At 40.6% G+C, this 10,850-nt stretch overlaps 1 protein-coding gene and 3 non-coding genes across 4 annotated transcripts; 3 read left to right on the top strand and 1 right to left on the bottom strand.

Moving 5' to 3' along the window:
- Window positions 1–509: 509 nt before the first annotated feature.
- Window positions 510–581, bottom strand: trnaw-cca (transfer RNA tryptophan (anticodon CCA)). Its single transcript has one exon. It is a non-coding gene; the product is annotated as a tRNA-Trp (tRNA).
- A 1,380-nt stretch (window positions 582–1,961) lies between these two features.
- On the top strand, window positions 1,962–2,035 carry trnai-aau (transfer RNA isoleucine (anticodon AAU)). Its single transcript has one exon. It is a non-coding gene; the product is annotated as a tRNA-Ile (tRNA).
- A 294-nt stretch (window positions 2,036–2,329) lies between these two features.
- On the top strand, window positions 2,330–2,401 carry trnag-ucc (transfer RNA glycine (anticodon UCC)). Its single transcript has one exon. It is a non-coding gene; the product is annotated as a tRNA-Gly (tRNA).
- A 938-nt stretch (window positions 2,402–3,339) lies between these two features.
- On the top strand, window positions 3,340–10,548 carry kncn (kinocilin). The gene is made up of 5 exons (XM_074689426.1): window positions 3,340–3,714; window positions 5,171–5,239; window positions 6,547–6,618; window positions 7,145–7,238; window positions 10,372–10,548. The coding sequence occupies exons 1-5, from the start codon at window positions 3,567–3,569 to the stop codon at window positions 10,445–10,447; spliced, it is 459 nt and encodes a 152-aa protein (XP_074545527.1). The 5' UTR covers window positions 3,340–3,566; the 3' UTR covers window positions 10,448–10,548.
- Window positions 10,549–10,850: the final 302 nt, after the last annotated feature.

The following is a 10,850-nucleotide window of genomic DNA, read 5'->3' as shown; positions in this document are numbered from 1 at the left end:
GTTCCAGGATCAAAGCTTGACTACCCTTGTGTTGTTGCATTGTTTATAGTTTGGGTAAGAGTAATGGTTGAAGGAAGACACTAAAAATGGTTGCACACTAGAAATGGTCAGGTTAAATAGGATGCTTAAAATTTCCAGCACCCTAGGTGTTGCTATTGCAATAGTCTTAGTATTGCAGTCTCATAACGTGGTATGAATCTGCCCTGTTGTCAGCAAAAACGGATATGTAAAAGGGTTATGAGATTGATGATAGAGTCAACTTTAGCAAGCCGGAAGGTATCTACTGATCCCTCATGGTGAGTGGCATTCCAAAGCAGTGATTGTTCTCAGAAGACAGCGATGATGAGAATGATCAGAGAAACAGGGAGACTAAACCACTCTGTTCAACTCTATTCTGCCCCACTTGGTAATTGATTAATGAACACCTATGCCCTGGTGTAAACAAATCCATTGACGGAGGAAAAACGTGTGTAATATGTATATGAATTCATATATAGGACTCAAAAGATTGACCCCGACGTGATTTGAACACGCAACCTTCTGATCTGGAGTCAGACGCGCTACCGTTGCGCCACGAGGTCCGCGATTACCTTTGTGGACCCGATAAGATAATCAACATAATAATAGCGTATTGCCATTAGTAACTCTTTTCAGTTTAGACACAGGCTTTATTTGAAATAGAATAAAATAGAACATATCATACTAAGTCCCTGAGGGGAAGTTCAGGAGTCACGTCAACAACTGCGGTCAAGCCAGCCCTCACTTGATTTTTCGATGCGCGTATATCCTAGGTATTGCGGTAAAATGGTAGGTCTGACGGAACTTCAAAATAAAACTCATACCAAAGTTTGCCAATCAGTTTGTCAGTGAGTAACGCAACATTAAATGACGACTGTATGCGATTTCAAAATTAAACCTTTTCGAAAAACCTGGAACTGTGCAAATCTGCTCTCATATTCATACTAGGATAAATGGTCTATTAAAACTAATCATTCAACCACTTCACTTCAGGAAGCTTGGAGTCCCTCTTAGGATAACGTTCAGCACAAATGATACGATTCTGATGCTTCATTTCAAGATAAGACCCCCTAAAAGTAAGAGAAAAAAAAGAAGCTAAATTTTTGCTATTTCAGAATAGCCTAAAAAGGTCAAAACAAATAGTCAATCAACCATTCCACTTCATGTGATGGCAGACCTTGTGAGGAAGACACCCAGTGAAAATGATCAAATTCTGATGTATAATTTTTTATAAAAAGAGCCTTTTAAATTCTTCTACTGAGCCAATTTCTTGCTACTTCAGAATGGCATAAAAAGGTCAAAGCAAATAATCAATCAACTGCCCAATCAAGTCGATAAAGAGTGTAGATGATGACAGTTTGCCCATAATTCTCCAGTCAGACAGCCTCCACCTCCACAGGGTCCAGGACTTAGCTTCTTCAGCAATCTGTTCAGTCTCTCTCCTGTATCCTGTCTGCTTAGGAGGTGAAGTTCTTCCAATATGGCGCTGGTGTCTGGTGTCAGCTCTGTTAGCCATATCTGTGAATAGCATGATGCTACTCTGCCCTTTGGTATTCCCTCCGTTGCTAGGTTAGCACTACTGGCTTTTCCATCTTATTGGGGATTAATCTTGCGTTCCCAATAACACTGGATGGAGGGACAGGTAAGTGTTGTCACTTCTAAGCTCTAACCTCAGTACCATCACCTCCCTCTCCTCACCTTGTGGGGAAACGTCAGGCCTTGCACCAGTTAGCATTGACATGCTGCAGGCTGCTAACAGCTGATCTCATATGTAAACAATGCGCTCATGGTTACATGTAGGGTCTCCAGACAAACACAGGAGCACAAATAGTGTAAATATCACTAGAGACATACACAAATATCATTTTTTTCCCCTGATAGTGCCTCCATATCCCGCATTGGATGCCCATCATAACCAAATAGTGAATTGTATGAATGCTATCGGCCGGTTAGCTCAATTGGTTAGAGCGTGGTGCTAATAACGCCAAGGTCGCGGGTTCGATCCCCGTACGGGCCATCGTTCTTTTTTTCTCCCAGGATCCAAGGACATAACGAATCGTCCTGTGTGTGTTAAACACTAATTGATGAGGTCAGGAGTAATACCGATTACCATAACACCTTATTTTTGGTTTACAATTTCTCCCAGGAAAGAAAATACTTTTCAGAATTCCCTACCTCAGTGAAACAGTAATATTCAATAGACATAAGAGCTCAAAGGGCTCCTCAAATGAGTAGCATCTAACACTCTATGTAAGTGAGAAGCCGGGGTCGGCCTGAGATGATAGAAATAGATAACCGAGGTACATGTCAAGCGTTGGTGGTATAGTGGTTAGCATAGCTGCCTTCCAAGCAGTTGACCCGGGTTCGATTCCCGGCCAACGCATTCCTTTTCCTCTTCATTTTACTTCCACCTGTCAATTAATGTAAGTCATTTCATTTACTGATTTCATCTGAGTACTCGGAAAGCACTTTGAATATTTCTTATACTTCATACTTAATTCAGTAATTCCTTCTTTTTGTATCCATTGAAGTTGTCCTCTATCTTAGGTTCTTTTCTCTCTCTATTCCATGAGTATCAACTTTGTGGAACTTCTGCACTAAGACCCCAAAGGTGTTTGAGACACAGTAACAGCTTATATGTGTGGTTTTTGCTTTATGTGTAATGAATCATTAAGCCTCCCACACAGATAGTTTTAGGTGTGGTTGAGGATTTAGTAAATTCATTCTTGAAAAACATTTAAGACATGCTTCAGTGTAACACACCTAGCCACACAACTATCAGCAGCATGTATTAATTAGTAATGCAGACATGTGGCTTCAGCGTCAGATAGAGTTTACCCACTGTACAGGAAATGTGTCGCTGTTTTTCCTTTGAGCAACAAGTTCATTTGCTATCCTATTTGCTGTGTTTATCCTGCTTACCCCCATTTTTTTCCTCTGTTGCCATGGATATGCTATTCCTATGGCAACTGCAGGCCTTTATGGATGGCCTCGAGCCCCCTCCGTTGAGGACTCTCTGAACCTTTCATTACACATTCCCTTCAAGCTCGCAGACAAATCACACAAGTAGCACATAATCTGACTCTGTCTCTCTCTGACCTCCCCCTCGTTCTTTCAGCCAGCTCTGCTGCTGCCCCTGTGCTTGTACAGCTGCATCTGACTTTCTAGTCCTTCAAATGTCCAAAAAAGCAGACAGCTGTATTCGTGTTATGCTCTTTTTTATCTTAGCTATTCTCCAGGCATTCATTATTCACCTTACTCTAGATTTCAGTACTTGTAGTAAGGGGCCTGTGATCAGATTGAAGCATGAATACCACTGTCATAAGAGTCAGCGCCGCAAGCTTTCTAATTTTTCAGCAGTGATGGAAACCAGAGTGTAGTCTTTAAACATGTATGAGACATCTAGAGATGGAGGCTCTGCCAAGGAAAGTGTTTCTCTGTAAGGGAGAGTGAAAAAAGAGGGAGGGCCCGGGCTTGGGCAGATGGGAGTAAAAGTTGTCAGTAGCAGTAGTGAGTTGCTGGGCAGGCGGGGGGCCTCCACCTGTTGAATGAACCCCGTTAGTGTCGGGGAGTACCACGGGCTGCGGGTGGGCTCAGCACTGGTCAGTATTGTGGCAGGCTGCATCATCATTGGGGTGTCCAGGGAGTGTGATGCTGATGCTGTTGGAGGGATCTTCCTGGGAGCTGGGGGGCTTGGTGAGTGTGTGTCTGTAATAATTAAAAGTTGCCAGGTGAGATTGTAAACATATGTATTGATGGAATAACCTTAATGTTCTGTTTAGGGTTCATGAGATCCCTATCCCTCATAAAAATCTACACAACATACTTAATTTGTTCACTCTGATTCTTAGCAGCTTATCTTTTATTATTGTAGACTGGATTTTTGTGGTTAGGATTGAAACTGTACTTCCTTACCCATCCAAAATCAGTCTTGGCATTTATAATAATTTTTATTTTTAAAACACTTTGCTCTTCAAAATTACTATTTTTATCAAATGTTTGATTTTTGGTTATGGCAATGGCTGCCAATACATGCAAAATCTAGAACTGAGGACATTTTTTTGTGTGTGTCAACAAAAAGGTACCATTTTGGTCAGGCGTATTTATAAAATAAGAAGGCTATTTAGATAAAAGATCCATGGCTTTTGACATTTTCCATTCACTGTTCATGAGAAACACGCCATGTGCCCATTTGATCTGACAGCGTAACTGGAACTGTCTGAACTGCTTTCCTGGAGAGAAAGAGCGAAGGGCAGCTCTTCTGATCCGGGGACGACAACATCAGCATGCATTGTTAATGTGAAATGTACTCTCACTGATGATTATATCAGCTCTGCATTATTCATTTGTGTCTTTGAGGAATTAGCAAATCAAAACTGTACAGCCACCTGATGGATACGCTGGCTGAAACAGAACTGAGGAGCAGACAAAGCTGTGTTTAGTTATGCTCCATGATGCTTTTTCCAACACACAGGCTGACTAATGAGCATAAGCAGAGTGTTATTTGCAGAATCGTTTTACTCCTTCTGCAGTTTTCATGGCATTTTGTGCACATGCACACTATCACTATCTCACAGCAACTCTTTAGACCAGCTGCAGTGCAATGCCAGCACTTCAGATGTGTGAGGGAAATCAATAACTGTGTGCAATTGGAGCAAGGTGTCACTGTGGGGCACAGAGGCCCTGTGGTTCAGATATTACTTTAGGCCTCACACTGCGTCTAGGGTACACTAAAAATAATCTGAAGACTGTTTCATAAAACAAGCCCACTGATTATGGTTCCTGTCTACAGAAAAAAAACAAAAACAAAACATGATTCTACCCTCTGTTAGTGGCTTGTGTGCTATGTTTTTAATTTAAAACTTTTATTGCAAACACTTGAGCAGATGAAACAATCAGTTTTTAATTTAGTTCAATATGAAAGTGATTACATTTGAGGGTCTTTTTGATCTCATAAAGAAAATTTATACTTCTTCATATGGCCTCGCTTAGCACAGAGCGGTGCACAGTTCTCTCCACTTTGGTTTATTTAGTCATAATTGCAAATCAAGATTGAAATTTGACAGCCTTTTTTAAGTCTAATTTGTGAAATATTCATAAAACCAGTGTTAAATGTCTGTTTATCATATTAACTAGTCTCCCTGTGTTTCAGGTCTGCTCATATCAATCTACCCCTTCATAAAAGCATGGCTCAACATCAACCATATCCTTCCATCCTTTGGTAAGCACGAGTGAAATTTGAAGTTTTGGGTGATAGAACCATATTCTAAATAATCTTGGAATGCTAGAAAACTCAATATGCACAAAAAAGTCATTGCTAAAGCACAGTGACACAGGATGGGACTAGTTTCCTTGTTGTTTATATTGACTTTTTTTTCATAATCTAAAATTAGGAGGACACTTAAAAAAAAAACAAATATTCACATTGGTTTTCTGAATGTGGCCTGCAGTAGGAGTGTTAGCACTACCAGTAAGATAACATGTTAGAAGTAGGGTCTGTGGTAATTTCATAACTTGTTTGTAAACACCACATTTAAACTGGGCTCCTCCTCCTTGGCTGTGGGTGCATGGCAGTGCACACCCACAGCCTCAAACCGTGACTACATGCTACATTCACTAGCCCAGCAACGAACTGCAGCATCGCATTTCTACGTGAGAAAGACTGGAGAGCCATGCACCTGACTTGGCATGTTGGCACAAGCTAATCCCTGGATTATTTGACACTAACCTGCTCAGCAGACAGCCACCTAACATTGCTCTTTTTCCCATGCTGCTCTCAAAGTGCTAATGAAAGTCAAGCCAAGTGCTGAGCCATGCGTTTTGTTTCACGTTAGTTGTTTTTTATCGTGCTCTGTGCTACAACCTCTGTTGTAGCCGCTCAGGATAGCTTCTCCCATTAGCTAATCAACACACAATGTCACTTGCACACTTGGCACGCTGTGATTGGCCAAGGTAAGCATGCTTTCTGTGCACTCTCTGCCTAGAAATGTCCCCATACAACAAAAACATCAACACACAGGCAGAGGAGAGGGTCCAAGGCAGATACAGACACTGACACACATGTATAGAGGCTGAGAAGGGAAAATTAAGCAGGATTATTCCTGTAAAAGTTGACATGTTATTTTCCAGTAAAATCCTTTGGACTCTTACATAAACTTTAGGCAGTAGAATATTATAGCTTTATAACATTAGCCATTAACTGGAGCTACTGCCCCTGGCTAGTGGTGTATGACTGTGCTCCACACCAAATAATGTAACGAAGTGTTTTACATGTAATTTATATCCACTCAAATGTAAACAGTATAAATTATTTTAGTGTCAGTAAACACAGAACTATTTTTCTTTGTTTAGAAATTGTCCAGAAACAAGAATAACTGCCACACTGACTCTACCTCCTGTTCAAATCCGACTATCTTTAGTGTCTGGTTGTTTTTGAAAAGAGTAAAAATATTCAGGTCCAAATGATGGACCGAAGGACAAAAGTGGAGTAATTTTTTTATCAGCACTAAAAATTTCTTGATATCCCAGGGAACTTCAGAGTGCACCCCACACCTGCCATCACGGCTCCTGATCCACCTGTGGAGACACTGAGAAGAGAAGGTGAGCAACAACTCAACTAGCAGAAAGCCATACACAGGTCTCAAATAACATTCAAACTTCACGGTGAAATTGAACATCCGAACCGGAGAACTAATAGTTAACGCCTTTAAGGGAGGTGTTAGTTAGCTTTCTCACATGCATCTTACAGGCTGCAGCTGTTAATTTAAAAAAGTGACATCTCTCTTCTTCTGTTACCTCTTTTTCCTTGCCTAGGTGTAAAACACTGTGATCCATTCAGTAAGAGAAGAGAGCAGAGAATTATTTATAACAAGAATTTGTCAGTGACATAAAAAAGATGCTTATTCAGATGCTGCAGCTGCGCAAACATATCTGCAACAGCTTTTATCTAATGCAGTTTAAACACTGGAGGCAGATAATCCTGTAAATACAGGTGAATACATATCAGACACAGAAGAGTACTTGTGCCAATCCTTACATGAGGATGCAGCTTGCAGATTTGCACTAATTGGTGAAACATGACGTAAATGATGAAGTTTGTTTATCTGCTCCTCTGTGCTCTTGGCAGGGACTCAAAGTCAACTAAACCTGGAACGCTCAAAAAGTCGGATGGGAACCTTTGTGGAGGGTGGAATGATGGCCGAGACCAATGCAGATGAGGGGTACAAGACTAACAATACATTGAGTGAACTGTGCAGTTAAAGGTCCCATATTATGCTTATTTTCTGCAGTTTAATATGGATCATTGATGTCTTCATGAAATGGTGGTAACATGTTTTGGTCCAAAAAGCCAATAAATCAAGCACAGCAGCATTGTTTCCAGGCTCTCATAGTCCCTCTGTTCAGAACGGTCTGATTTAGTGGGCGTGACCTTCATATGTAAATGAGCCACCGCTGATACCGCCCCGCTCTTCCGACTCACTGAGAGTGGCGCCACGAGCTCCGAGTGCACAATGTTTAGAAAACAGCAAAGCTCATTTACTGTAACATTACAGGCTAAAACAACAGGCTAACCGCAGGTAAAGTTAGCATCCTGAAGCTAACACAGAAACAGGGGGGAAACTGAGGAAAAGCTCTTACATCTGCTCCACAGCACACAGCATTTAAAATACTCACATTTCCAGGGTCAGAGGTTTGTTGGTGGATGGTCGGCAATGCACCTTGATTCAGGACCAGTCTATTTGCTAGCCCTCTGTTGCACTGTCCAAAGTTGGAAAAGCAGTGGGCTGTGAAGTGACTAGCACACACATGCTCAGTTTTACTGAGTGTAGCTGGCACATTTCCTTGAAAAATGAACTCTAGCCACTTAGTCTTGTCTTCTTCTGAGACGGGAAGCTTGTGTATGGAACTATGTGGCTGTTTACAGCCAAAAATAAAGCAGTGATGGCTTTTCAACTTTGGCATTCTCCCTCTCCTCCTGGGCGGGGAGGGGGTTTGGGGTTATCTGCGCCGGTGGACCAATCAGGTCAGACTTGCTCCTGAGTGGTCAAAAAAGGGAATAGCTGACGTCAGCAAATCACCAAAATCCAAACAGCTCGTTTTAGGTCAAGATTTTACATTCACTAGCACTACGAAGTGCAGGTTTTGTCATTAAATATCACATTTTGTGGGCTGAGAGGAAAGCCAAAGACCCACAAGTTTCACTTAAAGACATAATAAAGTGATTTTTCAAAAGTATGGGACCTTCAATGGATTTGTTATTTTTATTGAGAAACAAGAGCATGAGTAATGACTAATCTTAATGGGTGCACAAAAAACTTCAAGCCAAATGAGGTCACCCATAACATTAAAACATCAGCAGAAATTAACATTTCCTACACTAATGTGGAAGTGCTTTAATTCTTTGGGTGTATCTTCCGTTAATGAGGTTGTTAAGAACACAGCTAATGTTTGTACATCCAATGTTTGTGTTTTGTGGATGTACAAACAACCTTGAAAGCTTTCCATTTCACAAGAAGAAAAACACCCAATCCAAAATATCACACTTGAATTCTAAATCCATTGAGGAAACGGGATGGACTTGTGCCTCCAAACAAATAGATGACCCCTGAGATACATGCTGGAAATCATAAAGGGAAAGTATATCTGCAGATGTCAGTCCGACATAAACAGTGCATGGATGAGAGGTTTTTATGCCTTTCTGGAGGGTTCAAGGGGAGATTAACACAGGATTCTGTATGCACCATATGTTTTATGTTATATCCAGAAACTGATTTAGCTGAACCTAAATGATATTTAGAGATAGATATAATGTTGAGGAAGAATGCAGCACTGTTTTTGTATTGCTCTGACAGAACTAATCTTCCTTTTCAAAGCTAGTTGAAATGAATTATTTTTCACACCACCTTGTGGCTGTGTAATCTGATTTTATAAAGCCTTATTAGAATCAATGAGGTTCACATTTATGACAGTAAGATGTTACCAAAATGAAGGATTACTTGATTTAGCTGACATGAAGCCCAAGCACTGAATATAATCTTGTGGTTTTGGTGTTGGCTGCACTCTTGGATCTGTTGTTGATGACACAGTTATAATACCTTTAGCATTGTTCGATTTATACATTTTTCAAAAACAGTATGTAAAACTGCTAATAAAAATTTAACATGAGAGCACAATTTGTATCCATAGCCTATTTAAAAAAATCTTATGAAACAACATACTACAATAAGAACTACAAGCAAACAAAACATTCAATAAAATTTGACCATTGTCTTGCACTGTATGTGCGAAAATGAAAATAGGGTCCACAGGAAATTCTGTTACTTGTTTGTAAACACAACATTCAAATTGGGCTCCTCCTCCTAGGCTCAGTGCCAGGGGCAGCGCACACCCAAAGCCTCCAACCATGACTATGTGAACACATTCACTAGCCTAGCAACCACCTGTAGCATCGCATTTCTACCTAGAAGAGACCAGAGAGCTGTTCATGCACCTGACTTGACATGCTAGCACAAGCTAATCAAGAGTTATTTGACGCATACCTGCTCAGCAGAAAGCAAACTCACATCCTTCTTTGTCCTGTGCTGCTTTCCAAGTGCTCAAAAGTGAGTCAAAGTTGAGCCAAGCTTCACCCTTGTTTGGTAAAAAGCTTTATTTGTTTAACGTTTTGTTTCTTTTTGGTTGTGTTTCTCCTGCTCTGTGCTACGTCAACTGTAATAGCCACTCAGGATAGCTTCTTCCATCTGCTAATCAACACGCTAAGTCACTTACACGCTTTGATTGGATGAGGTAACGACACCTACTCTCCGCCAAGAAACCTCCCAGTACAACTAAAACATTAACATACAGGCTGAGGAGAGGGTCCAAGGCAGACACAGACACACACATATAGAGGTCGAGAAGTGACAATTGAGCAGGATTATTCCTGTAAAAGTTGATATCTTATTTTTCAGGAAAATCCTACAGACCCTACCTTTAAAATTATTCAAATCTCTCTCCAGGACAAACCTTTATTACAAACCTGTTTCAAACTGTAGATACAAATTTTTCATACTCTAGATACAAACTGTAATGCTTCATTAAGAAGCCTGGGTGGGTTCAAGATTACACAAACGTCTGCAAATCTTCAGGTTTAGACCTCAGCTGTTCAAAATTAATGAATACATTTTGTTTTCATTATCTAAGGGTTGTTGTTATGCATCAGACATACACCAGTACAGTAAGACTGTGTGCTTATCCAACATTATTTCAAGTTTGGGGTGACTTTAGGGAATAAAGTAATAAAGGCAGTCACAGACAGACAATATGCTTGCCCTTGTGAATGTGTGTGTTGAGTCATGCTGTAATTCCTTACAGGACTTCTTCGGATATGCCAGACGTCCTTTCAAGACGGAAACTTAAGCAGTCCCCTTCTGATCAAGACCTGCCATGATGTCATCTCATAAAGCTGAAAAACCCTCTATAAATTCCTTTGAAGTACGTGAAGAAGATGTTGGTTAGAATCTTTCTGATTATTCCTACCTCATGGTACTGTACCTAGAGATCTAATAAACATCTTTGAACATTAAATTGTAATTGTGAGAGAATTATTTCTTTATTTCCTGATACTGAGTGAAGCAAATTAAGCCCGGTAGTCTCGACTGTGTGCAGCTCGTCTCATCTCACAATGTTCTCAGCCTGCAATTAGGAAATCATTATGGCCGTTATGAGCTCAAGTTCCCATTGCTTGTGTTTGTCATAAGCAAAACTAATTGGAATACACACATGTGCACAAACACAAACACATACACTGAAAATGGCTATATCCATGGCCTGCATTCAGCAAACTGCTGACA

This window comes from Halichoeres trimaculatus, unplaced genomic scaffold (assembly GCF_033239565.1).
Source record: "Halichoeres trimaculatus isolate MK-OKI-2021-1 unplaced genomic scaffold, fHalTri1.1 fHalTri1_scaffold_15, whole genome shotgun sequence".
NCBI classification, from domain to species: Eukaryota; Metazoa; Chordata; class Actinopteri; order Labriformes; family Labridae; genus Halichoeres; species Halichoeres trimaculatus.
The sequence above is the reverse complement of the archived record's forward strand: the minus strand, read 5'-3'. Positions and strand labels throughout refer to the sequence as shown.

Bases quoted from the DNA above. Each gene is read 5' to 3' on its own strand.
- kncn (XM_074689426.1), top strand. From the start codon at position 3,567: ATGAACCCCGTTAGTGTCGGGGAGTACCACGGGCTGCGGGTGGGCTCA. The intron at 5,240-6,546 runs GTAAGCACGAGT...TTGATATCCCAG, and splicing joins CCATATCCTTCCATCCTTTG to GGAACTTCAGAGTGCACCCC. The intron at 7,239-10,371 runs GTACAAGACTAA...AATTCCTTACAG, and splicing joins GAGACCAATGCAGATGAGGG to GACTTCTTCGGATATGCCAG.